We start from the raw sequence: 25,742 nt of genomic DNA on the forward strand, positions 1-25,742 counted from the left end.
AGAAATTTGAATTATACAAAAAAAAAAAAAATCTTATAATACAAGAGAATCCTAATTAACCCACTACATATATTTTTGTTGGTGGGGACTGAGGACAATGCCCTATACCATTCAACACAAAATTCTTTCGTAATCATGGAGTTTAATAAAAAAGAGTAGGAAGTTGTACTCCAAAAAAAGTTTAAGAAAATGAAAAGCATAAGAGGGATTAAAAAAATACATTTCAAAACGAAAAGGAAAAAAAAAAAAGAATTAAGGACGTTTTGGTAATCTGACTAAGGATACGAAGGCTGCCAGCAAATGCATGACTTTAGACAGGAGACGCAAGACAGGATACGAAGGCTGCTCCTTTACTTCTTTCTCATACGATGTGATAAACCAATAGAAACTCGTATGCGACGAGTAAACAAAGATAAAAGAGCAAGCTTCCAGATCTTTGACCCATCTCTCTCTCTCTCTCTCTGGGCCTAGTATCCACCGAATGCGGAGGCTCAGTTCTCCAATGTAGTGTAAGCATAGTTCTCTTTAGTTCTCCTTCTGGCCATCCTCTCTCTCTCTCTCTCTAAGGTCTACACCGGTATCAAGCTCTCAGGAGAGCTCCCTTTTTCTCTTGGCATAGTCTTTTTTAATTCACTGCCGGAGGAAAGCCGCTAGAGTGGTGATCCTTGAAATCAGGTACTCCTTTTGCGCCTTCTCTCTCCACCCCTTTGAGCCTCACTTCATTTTTATTGACGGGCTTCATTTACTTTACCTTCTACACTAGCTTTTTGCACCTGGGTTGTTCTCTGTTTGTGGATCTGTTTTGGGTTTTCACTGATGGCTATGGCTATGGCTTTGTGAGAGAGATCGGGATTTTGGTGTATTTGGCGCCTGATCATGCTCTCGTATTTGGCTGTGGTTGATTTATCTATTTGGGTTCTTCCCTAAAATCTATTTGAAGGTTGCGATATCTGATTTGCTGCTTTCTGAATAATTCTTTGCTTCTTTTTGGTGGTCCTCGAATCTTTTGTACTTGTGGTAACTTTTTAGTTTTTTTCCTTTAATTTTCTTATTGGTTTATTCACCTTTATTTGGGTGGAAGAGAGACTACAGATTGAATTCGATGGCTGACTAACAATCTTCCAAGGATATATCCTTAGCAATCATATAATTAAGGTCTGCATGCAGCTTTGTACTTGAATTATTTTCATTCCGAGGAAAACTAAACTTAATTGACTGATGGGGTTTTCTATCTTACTTTCTGCTCATAAAAATGTACATTTTGACTCATATTTAGCTCATCTTTTAAGTTTTCTATATGTGTGCTCTCTGATCTAATTTTCTGATAATGTTTGGATCGTGTGAAAACTGAAAGGGAGCCGGATGTGTATAGTTCCACTTTTGCTTAAATTTTATCAATGGATTTGTGCCCACATATTTTATTATTAATGGACTTTGTCATATACTTCCGCGGACACTCACTTTTTGTATCTTAGCGAGAAGTTGTTCAAACTAAATGTATTTTTTCACTTTGCAGTTTGTTGGGTTTGCAATAATTAATATTATTGATGCCTTTAATTGATGAAATGCTGATTTTGACAGAGGTGGAGAAGTATTTTGGCCCCTTATGCAAGATATTGCCTGATGATAATGGATGCTGAGCAATGGATTAAGTGGATGAACTGGGTGAAGAATTACTGGTGTTAAAACTCTAGTTACATCTGATGGCCTCAAAAACTGGTGTCAGAGCTTCCACCAAACAGCAACGGAAAACGGCTGGTGTTCAAACAGTGGAAACAAATGATCCAACGCCTTTGGCTCCAGAGTTTTCGAAAGCAAGCAAATCTGATGTAGTTGCACTTGAACAAGTACCAAAATCTGTTCAAAACACATTAAAGCAACTTAGGGGTGAAGGTGCGGAAAATAAAGAGTCACCAAATTCTAATAAAAAGGGGTTGTCCAATTCTTTCATTAATAAATTTGATTCGAGTGCTTCCTTACTGGGTCTTGAGGAAGCAGCAACAGAAGTAGATTCTGCTGTAAATGATACAAGAGGCTCACTGGAAGGTTCCGTCAGTCAAGAAAAGAAGGCATCCGAGTATGGTAGCGTGAATAACAGTTCAGTTTCTGCAAAAGTTAGTGATGGGAACAGCAGTCTTGCCAAGACCAGTGGCAGTGCCAAGATTAGTGACCGTGTTGATTTCGTTGAGAGTGGCAAGAGCAGTATGTGTAGAGGAAGCACAAGCAGTGATGTAAGCGATGAAAGTACCTCCAGCAGTTTTAGCACCAGTATCAGCAAGCCTCACAAAGCAAATGATATTAGATGGGAAGCCATCCAAGCTATTCGTGCAAGAGATGGGGTTTTGGGTTTAGGCCATTTTAGACTGCTGAAGAGGCTGGGTTGTGGGGACATTGGCAGTGTGTATCTGTCTGAGTTAAGTGGAACGAAATGTTATTTTGCAATGAAGGTTATGGATAAAGGGTCTCTAGCAACTCGTAAAAAGCTACTTCGTGCTCAGACAGAAAGAGAGATACTGCAATCTCTGGACCATCCCTTCCTTCCAACACTGTACACCCACTTTGACACAGATAAGTTCTCATGCTTGGTAATGGAGTTCTGTCCTGGTGGAGATTTGCATACTCTTAGGCAGAGGCAGCCAGGGAAGCATTTCCCCGAGCAGGCTGTCAAGTACGTTAAGCAAGCTTGGCCATAATTTTTTTAATTTTTAATTTTAGTTGACATGCATGTTCAGTTTCATTTCCAGCTTGCTTATTATTATCTCTTTACACCTTTAGCCTTGGGATGCTAAACAAGCAGCCAATCCTCGAAAAGGCAAAAGTTGTTTATTATTTTCAGGAATTAGTTATCCTTGGAACTCATATAAAAGCATTGAATAGATTGTGTCGTATAGTTGATCTATTTCTGTTGTTCTATGGCCTTTATCTTTTATTCTTCTCCTAAGAAGATTTACTTTATCAGGTCTAGTCAGTTGTCCATCCCCATTGTTGGATAACGTGGCCGAATATCGAGTAGAGTCTGAAACTCAGCTTGCATAAACAAAGTTCTTAAGTTTTATCCTTAACCCTGAGAGGTAGCTCAGCTGGTCCGGCCTTGGGTTTGCTCCCCAATGGTCACTAGTTCGAATCCCCTTAGGGCCATTGGAGGTTTACCTGGTCGTTAACTTTAGGGCCTCATGGGATTAGTTGAGGTGTGCGCAAGCTGGCCCGGACACCCACGGTTATCAAAAAAAAAAAACAAAGTTCTCAAGTTTTATCCATAAAGCTGCCTGTAAATGATGGAACTTGGAACTCATATGTATCTGAAGGTTTTTGTAATGCTTGCATGATGCCAAGTCATTTCCTCTAGAGCCTTGAATGAAGTTTAGTAGCGGATCTTCAAGAATTGCTCATGTGTCAGACCATGCAGAAGAATCGTTAAAAGTTTTAGTTGGAACCTAAACATCAGGACTTTTATGGGCTCCAATTCCCAAGCTGTATTCTTTACTGATTCCAAAAAAAAAATCCCAAGCTGTATTAAACCACAATCACTGTGAAATCATAAAACTATTTTCAAAGATAGAGTTAAAGATAGTCAATGGTTAAATCATGAATCAGTTGCTTTTTTTGTCTTGTGATCCACCTACAAGGATGCAATCATTTTGAAGGTTGATATTGTACTGGAAGCCAAGACTGGGATTTTTTCCTTCTCTTTAGGAATGATTTCCCCAGCTGTTATTCCTGGTACTAAAATTTGTCGTACTCTGGTCTTTTATAATTGTACTAGGTTGGGATGATTTCTTTTCTTTTCTTTTCTTTTCTTTTTCCCTAGTATACTTTTCTTGAGGATTTTCATACTATACTTGATGGTGACAATTGTTGTATTTCATTTGTATTTGCCCTGTGTATTTGGGCTATATCTATTTCTACCAATAAAATTTGTTTACTGCTAAAAAAAATTGTTGTATTTCATTGAACTTGCAGATTTTATGTAGCCGAGGTCCTGCTAGCTCTAGAATACCTCCACATGCTTGGTATCGTCTACCGTGACCTTAAGCCAGAAAACGTCCTTGTGAGGGATGATGGACACATAATGCTTTCTGATTTTGATCTTTCACTACGCTGTACTGTTAGTCCAACTCTTGTCAAAACCTCATCTATGGAGTCTGATCCATTACGAAAAAATCCTGTGTACTGTGTCCAGCCGGCTTGCGTTGAGCCTTCCTGCATCCAGCCGTCCTGTGTAGCCCCTACAACATGCTTCTCACCTCGTCTCTTTTCAAGCAAGTCCAAGAAGGACCGGAAACCCAAAAATGATATAGGAAACCAAGTCAGCCCATTACCTGAGCTCATGGCTGAGCCAACTGATGCCCGGTCTATGTCTTTTGTTGGGACACATGAGTACCTGGCACCTGAGATCATTAAGGGTGAAGGTCATGGAAGTGCTGTTGATTGGTGGACTTTTGGAATATTTCTGTATGAGTTATTGTTTGGTAAAACTCCTTTTAAGGGATCAGGAAATCGAGCTACCCTGTTCAATGTTGTGGGTCAGCCTCTTCGTTTTCCTGAATCTCCAATTGTCAGTTTTGCAGCAAGGGATCTCATAAGGGGGTTGCTTGTAAAGGAACCACAGCATAGATTGGCCTATAAACGAGGGGCAACTGAGATCAAGCAGCATACCTTCTTTGAAGGTGTAAATTGGGCATTGATACGCTGTGCTACTCCGCCTGAAATTCCAAAACCAGTTGAGATTGAGAGATTACCTGCTCCAACAGCATCAACAAGTGAAAAAGCTGCTGCAGCTACACCTGCTCCTGAGAAGAAAGGTTCAGATAATTATCTTGAATTTGATTTCTTTTAGTGTCTACTGGTATTGATTGCTTGTAATTTCTATTAGAAAGGAACTGTTTTGAACATTTCAGGGACAAGTAGTGGTGGTTATGAAGATGTTTTACTTAGATATAAGCAAATTGTACTATTGCTGTTGCAGCTGAAAGGTTTTATTTTTTTTGCATGATTATAGCCTAATCTGAGAACAGTTCCCTCATGATTAAAAATGATCAAACAATTCCACAGCCAGGGATGGCGAATTCCGCAATATTTTAGAATGATCATTGCCAATTTGTCCCGATACATCTATCATAAAATTATCGACATAATGTCATCGAGTAGTCTGGTTTTTTTTTTTCGTTTTTTGGCTATGTTTGAACCATGGTTAGATCAATACGGTCATGCGTCTACTCTTTCATCTTTGAACGAGTTCCACAGACTTGTTTTTCTGCACCTGCTCACTTTTTAGCTAGATGGATCTTTCATATACCAAGTTGAATGGAAATGTACTCTATCCAGCTTATTACACGACTTAATAGAATCCCATCGAAGCTAATGTGGACTAGAAGAGATTATTATGGTAATTGCCTTCACATAAGAATGGTTTCCCCGAACTAGAAGATATGGGGTTGTACGGCATGCCTCTTTTGGTCACATCCTTGTATCATCGGATCAAACATGCAAGATCTTTTGGTCCGATGCTTCCAACTGAGCTATGTCTGCCATTCAGTCCGAGTCAGTTGGATTCGGGTCGTAAAACAATTAGCCGGGTTCGAGTCATTTGGATTCGTATTGGATTATTCGGATTCGTGGCGTATAAGTCTTCTTTTTATTACTCTACATGATCTCAGACACATTTTATAATAGATTTATCTTAATCATATTGTGGTGAATGGCCTGGACTTTTCCTATCTTTTGATATCTCAACCATATATATAGAGAGGGAAATCAATTAGTAGATGGATTAGCAAATGTGGGGTAGCTAGATTCAACTTTCAAGCTATATCGTCATTGGCTTATACATTCAAGATAGATTGGGTCTACCTTGCTTTGCACTACTGATTCTTTTTTTTAGGCAAATAAATACCTTAGTTTTATTTATTTTTCAACAGCCTAATTGAATGTCGCATAGTTTTTGCAAAAGCTTTGGTTTTGGGATTTATACAACTCCCAAGATCTTTCCCTACATACCATATATATATATATATATATATATATATATATATACACACACACACAAACAAACAAGGACCTAAACATGGGTCTTAAAGTTAAAACACATGCACAAGAAGGAAGCATGGGGTTTATCTTCTTCTCCTTCTCGCATGGATTTAGACTTACTGCTATTGCTGCTTGGAGAGGGCCAAACAATCATCCGGTCAATGACTTCCTTCCCCCCGCAGACGATCTTAATCTCACAGGTTTCGGGTGCATTGTGAAGGATCTGATCAGCAATCCCATTTCCTCTTTTTGACTCTGATTTCCTTTCAAATTCAAATTAACAGCATATATAATTACAAGTCATAACCCAAAAAATGCTTGGAAATTGGAAGTTTCTGAAAACGTTGTTGTTTATACTGTTGGGTAGTTGACATTGATATGGTACCTTAAACTTGATTCTGTGGTTCCAAGCACTAGTTTTCTGATATTGAGAATCGGAATAAGGTCCACGATAGCCTTTGTGATGTTATCACCTTCGACCAGCATTACATCTACTTTCACCTGTTTCATTTTCATAGAACAGAACGTTAGAATTTAACCTTAAACGAAGTCATATAATGCTGATATTATTGAAGTTTGATCCAAGACTGGCCTGTACCTTGGAAACAGAGCATGTATCAAGAAACTTTTGGAGGTGCTTCCTCCGCTTGCCTCTTTCCTGCATCACGTAGTTCTGCACCAGCTCCGGATTCACTTTACTCCTTGGAAGCAGTCCTACTATCATCACAAGTAAATATTCACTAAAATATGAATTAATATGCGTGTTTATATATATATATATACACACACACACATTAGATTAAATTGATGATAACTTGAACTCAGGCAGCTTGACCACACTCTCAGAGGCAATGGTGTCAAACTCCATGCCATTCTCTAAGGTCAAGCATGATCTAAGCCGTTAAAAGAAGAATAGTACTAAATACGGCATATAAGACTCGCATACTCCATTTGAAAAAAATTGAAAAAACATGTGATGCACATAAAAATAAATAAATAAACTTTCTCGTATTGGATTCCATTTTTCTCAAAGAGAATATGGAGACTTGCATCCCTCAGACTGTATTTACTAAAGAAAAGAATGGCCACAAACACTGAAATCTCAATAGAAAAAGTAGTTGTACAGGTAGAAAATGTCTTTCTGGTGAGAGAACGCATAACTGCACTTGCTGATCTTCCCTTGATGTATGCATCTTGATGTAGAAAAATGGCCTCAGTACAACTTTCAACTTTGCAGGTTTCAACCAATAAAATTAAATTCAAACTCAAGAATTACACGGTACATGATTTTCCAAGACACCGGTTTGACCAGGACTGCAGGACAGCTATCTGGACAGAGAGAGAGAGAGAGAGAGAGAGAGAGGTCTTACATGGACTTGGAATGTAGCGTATAACCGGGAAGACATGCAGGAGACGAAGCACGGTGGAGGGGCTAACAAGGCGCTTCAGGGTCCACGCCAGCGCACCGATGCTCGAGCTCGACTCTGTATCGCCGACTGCCACAAAGACACAGTCGTTCCAGGTCTGAAAATCAAAAGAAAACAAACTTGCCTCACAGTCGTACTCTTGATCTCCAAAGAGTAATCCACGGTTTATCTCGAAGAAGTCACTCGAACTCTCACCATCCTCCTCCTCCATCTCGGTCGCGCTGCTATATGATTTGCTGAACTGCTCCTCATATCCGCCGCTTGCTGTTCCATTAATGGAGGAAAGCATTAATCCTGTCTTCTCGGCTGAGACTGACATCATTTAATTTTAAGGTCAAAACACTTGCAATAACATTGTTTTCAGGAACCGAAACAGTAATTTAGGAAGACAGAAAGCACGAATATTGAAGGGGGTTGGAAACTTCATGCAATCTCCGGCCAGCGACCTTTCTCAAACTTTGAATCTTCCTACGTACGATTTTGTTGCCTCGGTCCCTTTAAAACTATTACTACCAACGATGAGTTAGCCATGAAAAGGGGTCGATCAGTTTTTTCTGCTTGGAATTCTCCTTGGTTGGCGCCTTCAACATCTGATCCTGCAGCCATTTTTGTTTGATCATATATAAATATATATATATATATATATATATATGTATGTATGTATAATCTGACTGTGATTTTATGATTTATAAATATCTCAGTTTTTAAAATGCTGTTCAATCGTATCATATTAATCCTTTTTTTTTTTTTTAAGTTAAGTGGATCCACTTATACTTGTATATGATATTACTTTAGCTATAAAAAGATTTCATAAAAATAAATTGATGTTACTTGATATGATATGCCATATTGTAAAATTATTTTTATAATAAAATAAATCTAATGTATGTTATGCCTATTTGTAAATTTTTTTTCTAATATTTTTTTTCAAAAAATCTATATACAGTCATTTTTATGTACTCATTGCACATTCCACTAATGTGATTGACTGCCTTATTTTTTTTAATATAAAATAACTTAATTGGTCAATCACATCAATAAAATACGTAAATAATATGCGAAAATGACTATACGTAACAGAATTTTTTTTTTTTTTTTTAGATGTATCACCTCTCCTTGGATAAATCCACATTCAAATATATTATTTAATCACCAGCCTTCATTTTATTGGCATCTTGATCTCACTCCCCGCCTGAGACGGAATGCTCCATTGTTTTCACCCTTGTTTGTTGCTTAATTAACGTGGGTCTTATCGAGAATTTAACACGTTGTATTATGAGAAGTTGAGATGTATTATCCTTCCTCATCTGAATTTTTTGGTTATCCAGCCAAACTAATTGATATTTTGAATTATTTTTATCTAAATAACTAATATAAATCTGCATGAAAAAAAAATAAAAACTCAAAACACACAGTCACACACTATAACAGAATTTGGCTTTTGTGATGGACGAATCCGTCACAAAAAATAAGCAAACCGTTATAAGAATTTTTTTGTGATGATTTGAGACCGTCACCACGACCATTACCTAAAAGGCGTCACAGAATATTTTTTGTGACAATTTATTGTTCAACCGTCATATTTTTTTTTTGTGATGATTGGAAGTCTTCTGTAAGATGTAACGTTCGAATGTGATGATTTTTTGTGCCATCACAGAAAGTAACGTTTGCACATATAAACAAATGTGGCGCCTAAATGTAGATTGATAGGAAGAACTCCTTCAGTCAGGTACAATTCCTCCCTTTTTTTGCATGTTGCATCTTATCGTTGCAACAAATGTGGATCCTATGGCACATAAGACTACATTTAGCCGGACTCGCTCATAGTTCCTTATACGAGTGGCACGTAGAGAGTCTATCGACTAGGCGAGCGTTGTCTCCACGGACAACCTCCCATATGAAGTCCTCATTATCAAACTATTATTAGCCTGGAGGGTGTAACCCCAGGTGGAGGAGTGGATGACAGACCAGATGAGCCTCATCGATATGACCACACACCGTTGGAGCATTGGATAGGGGAAGAGGCATGCTCGACGTCAGCCTGGCCGTTCCTCAAACCCAATTTGGGCCTGGTGTTGCTTCCTCATATTGAGAGTACTAGTCAGCCACCGACGGGTACATCTATAGGAGATACGGCGGCCTGCTTGGATTGATGCAATGGTCTCAGTTATTATTGTGCACATCGACCGAAAGATTCAGTTAGTAGAATAGAGTGCTGGAGATTTTGTCACCGATATTCTCCATCCGATAGATATCCTAGACACAAAAGTCAACACATTGACTGACGATTTTAATAAATATGTAACTAACTTGTTCTGAGTATTTTTTTACTTTTATCGTGTTGTTTACAAAATTCAGGAATATTTTGTACTTTATTTTTATCATATTTAATGAAAAATCTTATTTAATATATTTACTGTTTATGAATTTCAATTCTCAATCTTTTTTAATGTTAATACAACTTTAATGTTAAATCACTACACTTCAATTCACAATCTTTTTTAATTTGAAATATCCAACTTTAATATTAAATCAATTAACATTTACACGTGAATCAATAACGTTCGAACGTTGGCGTAAAAAACTTTCACGTTCACACGTAAATAGTCTCCACATTCGAATTTCTAGGGCACATTCTAGCGTGAATATGTATACGTTCGAACGTAATGTAATTTTTCATCTGCCTTTAGTGACGGTTTGTTGAAACCATCACATAAAATGCTTTTTTGTGACAATTTGGGCACTGTTAGAATTTTCAAACTGTCACAAAAACTAATTTCTATTGTAGTGACACCACATGTGTAACTATTTTACAGTATGTAACGCAATACAAAAACTCTATATACAGTCATTTTTGTATACTTTTTATACACTCTATTAATATGATTGGTTGCCTCAAGTTTTTTAATATAAAATAATTACTTTAGCCAACCACATCAGTGTATAAAAAATATGTAAAAATAACTATATATAACAGAACTCAAAGCAAAAAGCTACGTCAATTTATGAAGTTTATTTTTATAAAATGTTTTGTAAACCAAACATTTGTCTTATAATAGTACAATACCAGGCCGGCTTTAACCCGCCCATGGGAACGTCAACATCGTTATTCCGAGTCTTCCATGATGTTGTGTGAAAAGAGAAACAACAAAGCAATATCCATCAAGGAAAAAGAGAATCGTGGAAATTGTTGATTGTCAAAGGAGTTTTTTGTATAGTATACTTATATATTGATGTCCCTATCGGAGGTGTCCATTTGAGTGCAATTATTTACTCACACAAATCCATCTAAATCCTCACAAGTCATAATCTAGTATTTGTTTGAAGAAATACTTTAAATATAAAGGTGTACGTAGTACGCTAGATTGTAAAATAGGTCTAACGGATCACGTGAATTCATGTCACTTTGTATGTTTATTTTTATATAATTTATTTATATTTTTATCGCTTCTCATTTGTTTGGGGGCCACAAGACTAATTTTTGTGATTATTTGAAATCAATTTGTCAGATTATTTATTAGAAATTAGGTAAGAAGAAAAGCAAGGACATTGATGATCTTGTGCTTCATGCTTGGGTTTGTAAAGGGTCAACCAAGGAAGCAAAGCATGAAGCATGGTGAAAGAAAGAAGTCAGGATTTGTGAGAGTAGTACTGCTTGAGTTTGTGCCTGTATTCTTCTCCCCACTTAAATGGATGATCATGTTGTGAGTCATATCTTCCTTATTTTACTCGAGAGAGAAGCGTGGATCATGATGTTCTTCCAACAAGATATTATTTCATGATAAGTTTGAAGAGAATTGAGCTACATGGGCCCAAACCCAAATGCTCTAACCTTGTGAGGTTTCTGGCTTGCTTGCTTTGGGCCGGGATGAGAAGGCCCACTATCCTCGTATATATAGTATATACTCTTTAGTTTCCCACAAAATAAAGAGTATATATAGCGGGTGTGTTTGGTTAAGAGAGATTTTGAGAGTGTTTGAGAAATTTTGAAATTTTCTTGAGATATATTGTTTATTGGGTTTTGTTAAAGTAGAAAAGAAAATTGTAATATGAATTTAGTTTGAAGTATGTTTTATATTGGGGTATGTAAAAGTAGATAGGTAAAGTTGATAGTTATTTAAATGTCATTTTTTAAGGTAGCTTTTGTTTTTATCTTTTTTATAAAATTTGTTTTGATTACTTTATTTTTAATTTTTAGAAAATGAAAACAAAAATCTTACTCTAGGTTGCCTAAAATACAAGGAGAGAGAGAGAGCTTACAAGGTTTTGGGATGTAATGTATATAAAAAATGACATGTAATCGATCAGCCGAGACTTGTGAGAAGATTGAGAAACCACGAGTTCGGTCGTTGTAGCCGCTAGAGCATGATATTCTGCTTCTATCGTTGATCTAGACACCGTGGTTTTTCTTAGATGTTCAAGAGAGTAAATTGTCACCAAGAAAATTGGCAAAGCCCGTAGTAGAGCGTCTATCATCCCGAGAACTTGCCTAATCAACATTACAATAGGCATAAAGGGCATTGAGAGGTGTTTTAATAAAATGCAATCCAAGGTTCAGAGTCCCTTTCAAATAATGGAATATTCGTTTTACAAAAATGAGATGAGTATCATGAGGATTTTGGATAAAATGACAGACAAGATTTATGGCATAAGCTATATTAGGACAGGTCAATGTAAGATATTGTAGGGAGCAACTAATTGTTGATATATGGTAGATCATATAATAAAACTCCTTGGCAGCAAACAATTGTGATCTTGAAGCAAGAGATGTGAAAGCAGATTTAACACCATCTAAATCAAATTTGTGCATAAGAGAGAGCACATATCTGGCTTGAGTCGATGTGAGAATAGATGCATCTTGAGCAACTTGAATCCCCAAGAAATAATGTAGATCGCCAAGGTCTTTCATGTTGAAGCCTAAGGACAAGTGAGAAATAAATTGCGTGATCTGTGGAGATGAGCTTCCGATAACAATAATGCCATCTACATATATTAAAAGCATAATAATATTAAAGTCGTGATGTCTATAGAACAAGGAGGTTTCATAAGGACAACACTGAAAATTCATTTGCTTAAGATAGGTACTAAGTTTCATGTATCATGCTCTAGGAGCTTGTTTTAAACCATATAAAGCCTTGTGAATGTGACAAACATAATCAGGTCAAGATGGATCCACAAAGCCATGAGGTTGAGAGAGATAAACATTTTCTTGTAAATTTTCATGGAGAAAGACATTACTTACATCAAGTTGCCGGAGAGACCAATCCTGAAATAAAACTAACGTTAAAACCAATCAAATCATCCAGGATTTTACAACCGGATTAAAAGTTTTATCATAATCAAGGCCATGAAATTGAGTGAAAGCTTAAGCTACGAGACGAGCTTTATATCTTTTAAGAGAGCCATCCGCATGAGTTTTAGTTTTAAACACTCATTTGCTATCCACTAAGCTCATATCTGGGCGTTTAGGAACAAGGGTCCACATATGATTAGTATGCAAAGTATCTATTTCTTCTTGCAAAGCCTTGCACTAGTGGAGTACTTTGAGTACTTACTTGAAGGTTTTTGGTTCCTTTGAATGAGTAATCAGATCTGCCAATAAACAAGTGGGAATAAGATGACGTAAAAAGTAGTAAACTTTGGGTTTTCTAGTACCATCTTGAGCCTGAGTGATCATGGGATGAGTTTGGTTGGGAATTGAGACTTATTCGGGGCTGAGAAACAAGTGATGCAAGAGATAAACTAGTGTCAGGAACATCAGGTAAGGCTGAATGTGAGGTATCAACAATAGTAGATGAAGAGCATGACACCAGGTCCACGAGTGTAGAAATTTCAGACTGTAGTTGTACATTTTGAAAGTCTTTTGGAAAGGGCCAAAACTTGAATGATTGAATATTTTCTAATATATGACCCTGTACATGTTGAAATGGAAACATGAGATCATTAAAACAACATGATGTAATATGTATATGCGGCCTTTTTTGAACGTCCATGCAATGATATCTTTTATGCTGAAGTGAGTATCCGAGAAAGACATCTATTAGATTTGTACTCAAGTTTGAATCATCCAAAAGGTGTTAGACATGGGAAGCATGCACATCCTAAAATTCTTAGAGATAAATAAGGTGGTGAACATCTGAAAACCATCTCAAAGGTGACTTGTTATTTAAAACTACAGTGGGCAACTGATTAATAAGAAACACAACAGTATTGAATGTAGCACTCCAAGATTTACCCAATTTTTTTAAAGGGTGTGCACGAAACTTACATAACTTAAGACTACAAATATCATTTCTCTTCACTTAAATATTGAAAGTCACTCCCTTAAAATTAAAATGCGTTGTATCAATCAATATGATTAGATATGAGAAAACATAAAATAAAGAAAATCATTTCCTTTTGCATTTTTATATAGCCTTATGCATAGGACAGGCAAAACTTCTTGTAATTCTTTATATATATATAGATATAGTATAGCCTACATGCATATATGATATATGAATGAAGCAAATCATTGTTTTAAAAAGAAGAAAGAGTGAGTGATAGCAACTCAACGACAAGAGTTATTGAAATAATTAATCATATTGGTGAGGGAGGTGTGAATATTTATTTATATGGAGTCGTACACTGATTGTATTAAATGATATGATTTATAGCGTACCCATTTTTCAACCCTACCTAGCTACATATGCACATTTCCATGATATTTTTAGCTTAAGGAAAATGATATCATGTTGGTAGGTTTATCTCTTCAATATAATTTTTCATATATTTAATTTAATTTAATTTTTTATTTTTTATTTAATAATTAAGAAAATGACTATTAATATATTTATATATATTTTTTTATTTTTTAAAAATATTAGGTGTAATTTATACTAGAGACATACCAAGTAGATAAACTTGAGTGCCACAACGGCACTACCCTTTAGTATAACCATCCCAAAATAACGAAGAATTCAAAATTATTTATACAATTTTAAAGTACGTAAGTTCTGTGTACCCATTTAAAAAATAAATAAATTTATAACATACGTAAAAATATTCACTTTTTAATTATTGTGCTCTACTTTTGTTAAAAGAAAATACGTGAAATTTATGTCTTTTAAAATTGTATCTAATATTAGGCTGCGTTTGGTTCTCAATCTCAGTTGAATTTAGTCTAATTTTAAATTAAGTCAAACATTCAATTATTAAATTACTAAACTCATTCTAACTCAAAACCTTTTTACGCATGAGACTCATAATCTTTTTTAACTTAAAATATTTTAATATGTGAGAGATCCACAACGTTTTTCAATTTTTCATAAAAAATATTAAATTCATCTTAATATCTAAATACACTTTAAATTCAATTTAGATGAATTCCATATAACTCTCTCTATTACTTAACTCACTATTATTTATAAAAAATTCAATTTAATTGAATTCAGCTTAACATTCAAATGCAACCTTAAAGTCTGTTTTGTAAAACATCTAGAGAATATCCAATTGGCATGAAGGAATCGAACGTGGGCAGGCGAATAGGATATAATAGATAAGATCTAATAAATATGCCATCAAAGAACATTCAAAGGATTAAACAATGTGCATTATGAGCCTTCAGTAACCTTTAAAAAATGGAAAAGTCTATATGCAACCGCCTTGGATAACTGCGGGGGAACCCTTGCCCCCGTGGCAAGTGAAACGACTCGTTTTAAACAAAACGTACCGTTTTCTTTCACTCCTTTCCTTTGCTTCGAAACTCACTCCTCCAGACTTCATCTTCTTTCATCTTCTCTGTCTCTCCCCTTCATCATCATATATGGCATCAGATAATTGTCTGGGTTTCATATTCTTAGCACCTGCACGATTAAGTGTTGCTGACTGCTTCACTGTCAAAATAATCTCATTCCGCAACTCCTGCATTTACTCTCTCCTTGGTCAGCATTACAGACACTAGATGGTTGGGTTTTAAAAACTAAAAGGAACATAACATACACACACATCAATTGAAAAAGACGAGCTGAGCTATCTTCCCATCCAATAAAACAATTCAGTGAACGCAGAGACTCCCCAGCTATTCAATTTTGGTTTAGAAGTTGAAAATATTTACATGTTATTCGCTTTGAAATTAAATAAATTCCATGAAAAATGGATGAAATTGAGATTTCAATGTAACCTTGAATAAGAGATTCAAAATAGGGATAATTTCCGCGTAATTTTCTCAAATATAAAGCAAACTCGAATTCATACAGGAAAAAAAAATTAACAAGAAAATAAATCTTCCTCCTTTTCAAACACTCCGACGGATTAAAAACCATCTGCTTTCAAGAAAATTTTTCGGCATTGTTTCATCTTTAATCACTCTAATCTATCCAACTTCATCTTCTATATACCACCGGCTCTTGTAACCGTGAGGAATCCAGCAGCTGATATATTTAAAAAAAAAAAAGCACGAAAATGAAAACAAAACACAACGAAAACAAAGGAAAAATTGTTGAAGAGGGAAGCTGGAGATTGCGTCGTCTGGAAGAAGGGAAGAAAAGCTCTGCTCTGCTCGATCTCTGAACTGGAAGAAGAGATTTCACCGCCTGGGTCTAGGAACTGGAAATCGCGCCGTCTGGGTTTTGGAAGAAAAACCCATCTCGATCTCGGGTCTGGGAAGAAAAGCTTAGCACTCTTGCACTATGTGACTCTGTCTCCATTAAAGCTTGCCCTCAGATTCTCAGGAGAGATGCCCCGTCGTGCTAAAGGGATTGAAATGGTTGAAGACCAAAAATCGCTAGAGTGAACCGAAGCTTCTTAAAATGGAATGGAGGGTACGAACAGCAAACGAGTGAAATCGCAGGAGGGATAATTGTTGAAGACGAAGGATCGCTGGCGAAGTGAAATTGTTGAAGACGAAGGGGAGAGGCAGAGAAGACAAAGGAAGATGAAGAGAAAGATGAAGGAAGACGAAGAGACAACTGGAGGAGTGAGTTTCAAAACAGAGGAAATGAGTAAAAGAAAACGGTCTGTTTCGTTTAAAACGAGTCGTTTCACTTGCCATGGGGGCAAGGGTTCCCCGCGGTTACCCAAGGCGGTTGCATATAGACTTTTCCTTAAAAAAAAAAAAAAAATGGGATCTTCTTTTGGGCTGCAATCTGCATTGAGCCCAACTTCTTGGTCCATTGCGGGGTCGAATTGAAAGAATAAAAAAAAAGAGAGACATATTTCTGAATAAGAAAAAACTAAAAATTCAAAGTCAGAATATTTGAGCCTTGACCTGGAACAGTTATACAACTCCTTTTTTATTGGCTTTACAGTTAGCTAGACCGACTTGACTCCCCAAGAAAGATAAATGATAACCTTACTATTCTATACTATTTTTCTACATTTTTCTCAAAAAAATAATATTTTTTTAAATATTTATTTTAGTTTTGATGTGTTTAAAATTTTAAAAAAATATTATTTTATTAAAAAATTGTAGAAAATTTGTAATTAAGTGATATGGCTATCACTGCTCTCTCAAGAAAGGTGGGTTGGTTAGGTCAATCACACTTTTTGAATAGTAAAAAATTAATAAATATAATTTGATAAATTAACGTAATTTAATATATTAAATTATAAAATATTTTTATTATAAAATAAATTTAACGTATTATATAAAAATATCTCAATTTAAAATTTTATTTTTATGAAAATTTTTTGTAACTTTAACACTTTTTAAAAATAAATGTTGGAGTTCCAACACGTCATGTTATGTAAATATCATTCCTTTTTATAATATATAAAAATTGTGTGCCACCTTATAGTATTTATCTGTTTTTATTTTATTTTTTTAATTATTTTATATTCTCTAATTACAATACAAACGAATTTACACTTTCATTCTTGGAAAATATTAATTTACCCAGCAAATCTTACAGCTCTACTTAACCGCTCAATAAAAAAGAAAAAAATTTATTTTATTTTTATTTAATAATTAAAAAAGTGATTTTAAATATATTAATATTTTTAAAAATATTAATATATTTAAAAAAATATAAATAAAAAAAAAAGATTAGCGGTCAAACTATCTCTAGGCGGCTGATAGTCCAACTCTTCATTCTTTCTTTGTGTATTCCTTGCATTTCTAGGTTTTTGCACTTTCTACCAACCGTTTATTAATATTTTATTAGCTGTTTTTTTCCTGTTGCTGTCGGTCATTCACTCATTACTTTTTATTGTGGTAAGTTCAATTTTACCCTAAGCTATTTCATTCGACAAATGATATTTGGTCGCATAATCTATTTTAAAAAAATAAATAAATACGAAATTTATATAAAAGAAATTAATTTTTTAATAATAAATTTCACTTATTGATAACTTGTATAATGATCAACTATGTGGACTTTCTCGCACACCCCACGAGCGTACATCTAGTTTAAGAAAAGTATTAGAGTTATAAAATGATTTTATAAAAATAAATTGAATTACGTTAAATTTATTTTATAATAAAAATAATTTTATAATTTGATGTATCACGTTAAATAAGTTTATAAATTTATTTTTATAAAATTATTTTATATCTAGAGTATAATTTCTTCTAGATTAAGGAGACGTTTATCATCTCAACTCATCTCAATTCATCTCAACTCATCTCAACTCATCTTACTATTATTCAATAACTTTAATTTATAAATCTTATTATTATTTATAATTTATTTTATTATTATTCACGATCTACCTCAAATCATCTGAAATACAATGGGAATGCACAGCAGTAGTGCGCATCGATGTTGGCCTTAATATCTCCACGACCGCGTGAGCATTGCTTGGCTACGAATACACCAGAGTGACATGATCTTTCCATTCCTCTTACCCAATGACATGCTCTTTGAGGGAGACAAAGCCAGCGGCCGCCTGCAGGCTGCCACCAACTTGGAGTCGATCTCTGCATAATCTCATTCATGTATACGTGCAGTCTTCTAAGGAGATGGCACATTACCGCCATTCTCTTAATTCATCGACACCTTCAAACAAAGACAAAGATTTGTTGCTTTTCTCCTCGTAACATTGGTTTGACATTTTAGTTCCTTTTCCTTACGTGTTCATGTTGTGGAGATTAGCTATCCCCTTTCGCTTTTCACATTTGCAAATTAATATATATTGTCTCTGCTATTATGTCGTTTCATTTTGACTGTTCATATATTTTTTTATTTATTAATTAAAAAAATAATTATTAATATATTAGTGTATTTTTTTTATTTTTTAAAAATATTTAAACATGTTAAAAAATATAAAATAAAAAGTAAAATTTATACTAATGGACACGCCCAAAGGTCAAAGCTGAAATTTATACTTTTACTGATGTTTTGGATACAATTTTAAGATGTATAAGTTCTGCATACTCTTATTTATTTATTTATTTTTTTTAAAATGTGAGACCTATCATTAAAAAGTGAATTTTTTTTTTAAATGAATTCTAGATTTTTCTATTTTTCTAATGCAGTGTGTGAAACTTATACATTTTAAACTGTACAAATAAGTTTTTTTTTTTTTAGATTAATCTATATATTCACACATTGCGTTGCATGCATGTGTAGAATCTTGACAGCAAGGCAGTTGTGGTCGTCTTCTTCTTTAGTTTTGAAAGAATCATCCTTTGTAACAAGAAGTTAAACGAAAATTGAAGTTTGATTTGGATTTGAACTCTAGATTAGTCAATGTTTTAACGGCAATTTTATAGAAAGCATTTAAAAAATAAAAACATCTCTTTCCCAAATAAGAGATACGTATGATGTCTACCCACCGAATAATTATGTACACAAAAGTCACCCTTTTTTTGAAATATCTAAATCATCATCTTCTTCTTTTTTTTTTTTTTTTACCAAAAAACATTTCTCGTCTAGATAAAATAAATATTTTAAATATAAATAAATTTATAAATTAATATAATTTAACTTAATATGTCAGATTATATAATTATTTTTTTTATTACGTAAGGTATTATATGAAACGTGAATTTACATGTGTGAATTTTATTTTTTTAAATTATGTATATAGAACTTTTTTTAAAGAATAATGTTAAAGAAAAGTTATTATAGCAGCACACTTTATATTTACTGCGTGATTGTTTTTAGTTGATTATTTTTAATATTTATTTAAAGAGATATATGATTTAGATAATGTCACATTATGTATACAAAATAGATACTCTTAATAATAATTTCTATTTATATTTATTCTTCTTTAAACGAAAAACACATCTATCAAATACTTAACTCTGGAATAAAATAGCAGGGAATTTGCAGAACAACGGGGTCCTTACCGAAAAAGTATCAAATCTAACGAAATTAGTTTTTTATTTTTGTAAATGAGATAAGTTGAGATAAAAATTTAAATTTTAATAAAATATTATAAGAATATATTTTTTTAATATTATTATTTTTTTAAATTTAAAAAATTAAAATTATTTATTTTATTTATATAAAAATCTAAAAAATTTATACTAATTAAATAAAATAAAATAGGTAAAATGAGAATAATCGTGAAAATAAAGAATCTAAAAGATAACACAGTGAATTGAACTGGACTAGTCAGGAGTGTGTTGTACGTATTTTTCGGGAGTTGTGGGAGAGGGACGGTGTGGTGATAACATTCGAATCCCTGACTTTTTTGTTTTTTTAACTTATCATAAAAATTCGGATCCCCAGAAAAAAGATCTAACGGATGTTGGAGCGTAATGTTATGGTGTGAAACTGGACAAAAACCAGAGCAAAAACAACGACATAAACAAATTTCTACGTGGAAACTGGCAATGGGGTTGACTGGGTTGTAGGCCCACCTTTCCTGACCTCTCTCTCTCTCTCTCTCTCTCTGTGATTGAGTTTATATTATGGTGTGAGCTGACTCTTGCTGGGTTTGTCTTTCGATAAACTTACCAAGCTCTGGTAAACACAGAGTCGAAAGCATAAGGAGGGAGAGGTGCTTTGACGGTAGGGAATTTTGTGGGTGGGCATTCGGGAAAAATAGAGAGGAATAAATGGGGATCGTTTCTCAGGAAGCGATCAAGCAGCTCCTAGGATTAATGGATCAAGGTCTGCTTTTTCTGAACTTTAATTTTATGTTTTATTAGCTTTTTATTGTTTGTTCTTTTCTTATTATTTTTTAATGATAGCAGTTGAGGAGCCATTGAAGAGAACATTTCAGGTTTCCAACTTTGCATTCTCACTATTCTCCTATTCTTTTTTTTTTTTTTTTATGCTGCATCTGATCTGTCTTTCAACCTGGTCACAAAGCTTCGAAGTATTCTTCTTTTTACTTTCTGTCTTTCTTCTCTGTTTCTAAAGTTAAGATTTTTGTTCCTTATTGTTATTATTTGTTGTTGTACTTCGGTTGTGATGTTTGTTGTGTTACGGTGACTTCTGTGTTCGCAATAGAGTTTGATCCTGTAAATCTTTATTAGCTCTGCCTGATTGAATACTCTGATCTGGTCGCTGGGTCTTTTGGGTGGCTACGGGTCTTTTGTGTGGTAAAACTGGCATGTGATTTCATTCAAACCAGGTCTCATCTGAGTCAAACTATGAATTACTACAACTAAAAGGTTACATTTAAACCATTAATTTGTTATTTTACTTGGTGATACCATTAAGGCATATGGTATGCTTGGTGGACAGTTGAAGTCTTTAATTTTTTTTCTTCCACTCTGGAATCTCTTCAATATGTTGGCTACCATTGGTGTCCATGGATTTTGGCGCTTACCATTATACTTTCCTTAGTCATCAAACCATCGGTTGCTGGAAGCTTCATGAAAAGCTTTCCCGACGACGTCAAAAGCTTTTAGTTTGCATAACCATACCAAGCCAAAACGTTGAATAACATCTATTGCTTTTAACAATCCAGAATGTGTGGCAAGTTTGAAGAGTTTAATAAGAATAATGATTTGCAATGTCTTCTGCATACAAGATCATTGTAACTTCTCAACTGAGGGAAAACCAAAAAACTGTACTTTGGTTAGGACTGCTGATTTTCTATTGAATTTTTAATTCGTTGGAAATTATCTATGAATATGAAGATGTCTTTCCATTTATTTCTTTTTTCTTTTAATGTGATTGGTGAAAGCCAGAGATAGTTTACCGGTAAAAAAATTGTTGCAGTATGCCTCACTACATGTCATGCAGCTTTTCCAAATCTATTGATGTTTGAGCTTAATAATAATTGTTCCTTAATCTACAGAATATTCATCAAGGATGTTTAGCCGAAACTGTGGCACGTTTCCTAAAAGCAAGGGAGTGGAATGTTGCCAAAGCCCATAAAATGGTTGGATATTCATCTTTGGTTGAAACATGTTGTAACGTTTTTATATTGTAAAATTTTAATTTTCATTTCCCGTCTTTACTAATGAAGTACACAATGCCTGTATGATGTTGCAGTTGGTGGATTCTTTAAACTGGAGGGTACAAAATGAGATTGACAACATCTTATCAGTAAGTTTGTATTATAAGTTTATATCTTACTTATCAAAAAAAAAAAAAAGTTTGTATTATTTTCAAGTTTATAATTTTTCAGATGTTAATTGTTATTAATGGATTTTTTTGAATCTTTGAATTGAGGCATCAAGCTAGAGATGGGCTGATAGAATCCCTTCTTGGCCTTTTGTTTAAGGCACGAGGTTGTAACAAAGTTTGTATTTTGTAGTTCAGTGATAGTTATATTATGCAGTCTACCTTGCATATCAAGTTCTGGTAATTTTTCCCATTATCCACAAACTAAATATACCATTCCGCATGGAATAAATATTTGTAATTATCTAGTGGGAGTATGCATATGGCCAATTCATAGTTACAGATTTATAGATGCCATGCCACGTGTAGTTGTTGTATTCTTTAAGCTAGTTGGCACTGTAGTGCCTTTACGAGCTGGTTGTATTAGAAAATTATAGTCAGTAATTTTCTGTGTTATGGGTGAAAATCATATAGAGCAGGTAGGGTGTCATATTGTTAGTCTCAGAGCAGCAATATTTCATAATATCTGTCAGAAACTTAATTGACTTGGGAACCCATTAAAGACAACCACGATTTCTTCGTAAGGGCATGCCCATTAACAATGTTTTGGGTCATAGATTGTGTTGCTCTAGTGATTATGAGCAGAAATAACATCAATGTCTATAATAATAGTAGTGGTCAATTGGTTCTCGTGTTTCTGATTTGGACGCCATTCCTTTATGCAGAAACCCATAGTTCCCAGTGAGCTGTACAGAGCAGTGCGTGATTCACAGCTGGTAGGAGTGTCAGGTTACTCAAAGGAGGTGCTCATTCTTCACAAAAATTTTCTTTGTTCACAGCTTTGTAGACTCCACTTCCTTTGATCAGGACAGTTCTTACATATTTAATACTGTAACATGTTACTTGATGGGGAGCACCTTACACTAAGTAATGATCTTAATTGCATTGCTCTCTGTGGTATTGACTTGTTACTCTTGCCATCCTCTCCAGGGGCTGCCTGTCTTTGCAATTGGTGTCGGGCTGAGCACATTTGATAAAGCATCTGTAAGTGTTATGATATAATTCCAACTTATCAAAAGCAACTGTTATGATACAATTCTTTATTGGGTCTGATTGACATAAATTCTAAGATGGAACAACCTTTTATACTGCTTAATCTCAATCGAGGATTTTTGTGTCTCTTCTTCTTTTCAGGTCCACTACTATGTGCAGTCACACATTCAAATCAATGAATATCGGGACCGTGTAATTTTGGTGAGTGTTAAAGTTTCCAATCTGTTTGAAATGACCTCTGTTGCTGAAAGTTTCCAATTTGTTGAACATTTTTTTAGAAACAATTTCTTTTGTTGTTTTTGTAGCCTTCTGCATCTAAAAAATTTGGGCAGCCTATTAACACGTGTGTGAAGGTTTTGGACATGACTGGCCTGAAGCTTTCAGCACTGAGTCAGATAAAGGTATAACTTGCCTTTGTTGAAGTTTTATATTTTCTCTTCCCTGCTGTCCCGCTTAACATTTTAAATCTCCTTATTACTCCCATATTTGTTTCTTAACATATATTTTAGCTTTATATTGGTACTTTCAATGTTTCTCATTTAGCAGCAAAACTAAAGCTAGTTATCAGTGTTTATTTCCTGTTAAAATTTTTATTGTACATATCCATGTAACATTCCCTCAGTTGGGTTTTTTGTGCTCATGCAGTTATTAACGATTATCTCAACAATTGATGACTTGAACTACCCAGAGAAGACAAATGCATATTACATTGTAAATGTCCCCTATGTTTTTTCAGCTTGTTGGAAGGTATGCCCAACGTTATTGATCATTATGATTATGCATTCAGGTTTACTAATTCACCTGTGTTTCTCCATTATGCATTGCTTCAAATTGAGCACCTATTTATATATCTTAAGCTCATTCAGAACTGAATGCCACATAATGTATTTTTCCTGCAAAACAGTATACCTATGACCCTGCTGACATGTAAACAAGCTAACACATGAACTGTTAGCAGGTTGTCAAGCCTCTTTTGCAGGAGAGGACAAGGAAAAAAGTTCAGGTCTTGTCAGGATGTGGGAGAGATGAGCTCTTAAAGGTAAGTTGGCTCCAGAATGTTCAGCAATTTATGAATTCTGCCCCATTATCCAAAATCTTCTTTATAATAGGTGATTTAGATATCTGAACGATTCTAATATATAGTTCTCCTTGTTTCCCTCTACCTAAGGACAGCTTTTTAACACTTTCACAGGTTCTATTTATTTTTTAGATTGCCGTAGTCAATGTTCTTTCCTCTTAAAAATCTGTGTTATACACTGTCAAGTGATGGCGTCTGTTTGTATTGTTTAAACTCCTCTCCATGGCAGCACCACTTAAGCCCACACAGTCAGTGCCTTGATGAAGCTCTATTTGAGCTGTTCTTGGTGACTGGAAAAAGTCTCTGGTGTGAAAAAAGTGGGAGAAAAACAGAGACAGACAAACTATAATCCAAGCAGAATAAACAAGAATTTGAACCCCAGAATCTTGCTCCAATACACCATGTTAGAATATGCAAGTGTGAGAGTTGGGATGAATTATTTCTCCATTCCACTCTTCCAAATATATAGTAAAGGTGGTGACACGATACAGCTCATGAAGTGACATCTGGTGGGGACACCTCAGTTACAAGTTCTTGAAACTTCTGGAAGGAAACTCCTATCATTCTAACAATCATAAAGTCCATGGGATGGGATGGGATATTTTCTATCGTGAAAGACCCCAGGCAGGGATATTGCCACTTCATCCATTTCTTTCAATAGTGAAACATCTTGTATTCCGCTTTTGATGTTAAGTACTTTTTGAAAAGATGATGAAAAATGCTGTGGCTACAGATAAAGAATGCAGAATAATGATTGCATTTGATAGCTTACTGAATGATGCTCAGTCTCCTGTTCTGTCCTTTCAGATGGCTAACATTGTTGGCTTTTGTGCTTCATGTAGATAATGGACTATGATTCTCTCCCACATTTCTGTAGAAGAGAAGGCTCCGGCTCTGGATCATCTCGACGTAGCTATGGAAATTGTTATTCATTGGATCATCCATTTCATCAACAGCTCTACAACTACATCAAGCAGCAATCCTTGATATGTGAACCTGTTGAACCCGTAAAACAAGGTTCTTTCCATGTGGATCTACCTGAGCCTGCCGCAGAAGGAACAGAGATTGCTAAAACAATACAATCTGAATTACAGAAGTTTGGGAATAGGAACAGGATACATGACTCGCTAGATGGGCTAAAGATTGAAGATAACTGAAGTTATGCAGATAATTTCTTGCATGATTTGCTCTGACATGACAAAACACTCAGATGCCCTTTCGCTTCATTGTAGCTATTAGAGAAGAAATGTGGCCATGCGGGTCCCACCATAATATTTGTACAATGTTAGTGAATGTAATAGTAGTTACTTGCATTTTCCGTACACGAATTCAAGGGAAAGCTAATGTGATGTAACTTGACAAATTGGCTGGAATTTGGAAGATACTGAGATCAACTCAGTTCAGTCTAATTTATAGTTGAGTTTAACATCTAAATATCAAATTTTTAAAGAGTAATGTTATATGCAGTCGTGGAGTGCGTAAATGCCGTATAATCGTTTTGAAAAAGAGTGAAGTTTACTATTAAAGAATTAATATTTTTTTATGTGAGTTTTGTATTTATTATTATTTTTTTAAATGATTGTACGGTGCTTGCGCACCCACCACTGTAACTATTATTTTTCATTTTCAAATCACTAAACATTACTCAACTCAAGACCTGAATTTATAATTTTTTTCAACTCAATACTTTTTTACATGCGGGATCTA

The 25,742-nt window shown here is 34.7% G+C and overlaps 3 protein-coding genes across 5 annotated transcripts; 2 read left to right on the forward strand and 1 right to left on the reverse strand.

The window, feature by feature from the left end:
- The first annotated feature begins 277 nt into the window (after positions 1-277).
- Positions 278-4,990, forward strand: LOC109003625 (serine/threonine-protein kinase D6PKL2-like). The gene is made up of 3 exons (XM_018981850.2): positions 278-675; positions 1,582-2,668; positions 3,961-4,990. Exons 2-3 carry the CDS (start codon positions 1,704-1,706, stop codon positions 4,835-4,837), a joined length of 1,842 nt encoding a protein of 613 aa, XP_018837395.1. The 5' UTR covers positions 278-675; positions 1,582-1,703; the 3' UTR covers positions 4,838-4,990.
- A 1,039-nt stretch (positions 4,991-6,029) lies between these two features.
- LOC109003626 (U-box domain-containing protein 35-like) lies at positions 6,030-8,017 on the reverse strand. 2 transcript variants are annotated; one of them, XM_035689797.1, is made up of 5 exons: positions 7,901-8,017; positions 7,398-7,718; positions 6,626-6,744; positions 6,413-6,528; positions 6,030-6,290 (listed from the first exon to the last, which is right to left on the reverse strand). In XM_035689797.1, exons 2-5 carry the CDS (start codon positions 7,663-7,665, stop codon positions 6,059-6,061), a joined length of 735 nt encoding a protein of 244 aa, XP_035545690.1. In that variant the 5' UTR covers positions 7,666-7,718; positions 7,901-8,017; the 3' UTR covers positions 6,030-6,058. The 2 variants fall into 2 exon arrangements, with proteins under 2 accessions (XP_035545690.1, XP_018837396.2); XM_018981851.2 differs by having other exon boundaries at positions 7,398-8,017.
- Positions 8,018-20,145: 12,128 nt separating this feature from the next.
- LOC109003623 (phosphatidylinositol/phosphatidylcholine transfer protein SFH2-like) lies at positions 20,146-25,444 on the forward strand. Of its 2 annotated transcripts, XM_018981848.2 has the most exons (11): positions 20,146-20,497; positions 20,581-20,609; positions 21,636-21,719; positions 21,833-21,886; positions 22,630-22,707; positions 22,895-22,948; positions 23,099-23,158; positions 23,263-23,358; positions 23,603-23,704; positions 23,916-23,996; positions 24,878-25,444. In XM_018981848.2, the coding sequence occupies exons 1-11, from the start codon at positions 20,443-20,445 to the stop codon at positions 25,190-25,192; spliced, it is 1,008 nt and encodes a 335-aa protein (XP_018837393.1). In that variant the 5' UTR covers positions 20,146-20,442; the 3' UTR covers positions 25,193-25,444. The 2 variants fall into 2 exon arrangements, with proteins under 2 accessions (XP_018837393.1, XP_018837394.1); XM_018981849.2 differs by lacking the exon at positions 20,581-20,609 and having other exon boundaries at positions 20,147-20,497.
- Positions 25,445-25,742: the final 298 nt, after the last annotated feature.

This window comes from Juglans regia, chromosome 4 (assembly GCF_001411555.2).
Source record: "Juglans regia cultivar Chandler chromosome 4, Walnut 2.0, whole genome shotgun sequence".
Classification (NCBI taxonomy): Eukaryota; Viridiplantae; Streptophyta; class Magnoliopsida; order Fagales; family Juglandaceae; genus Juglans; species Juglans regia.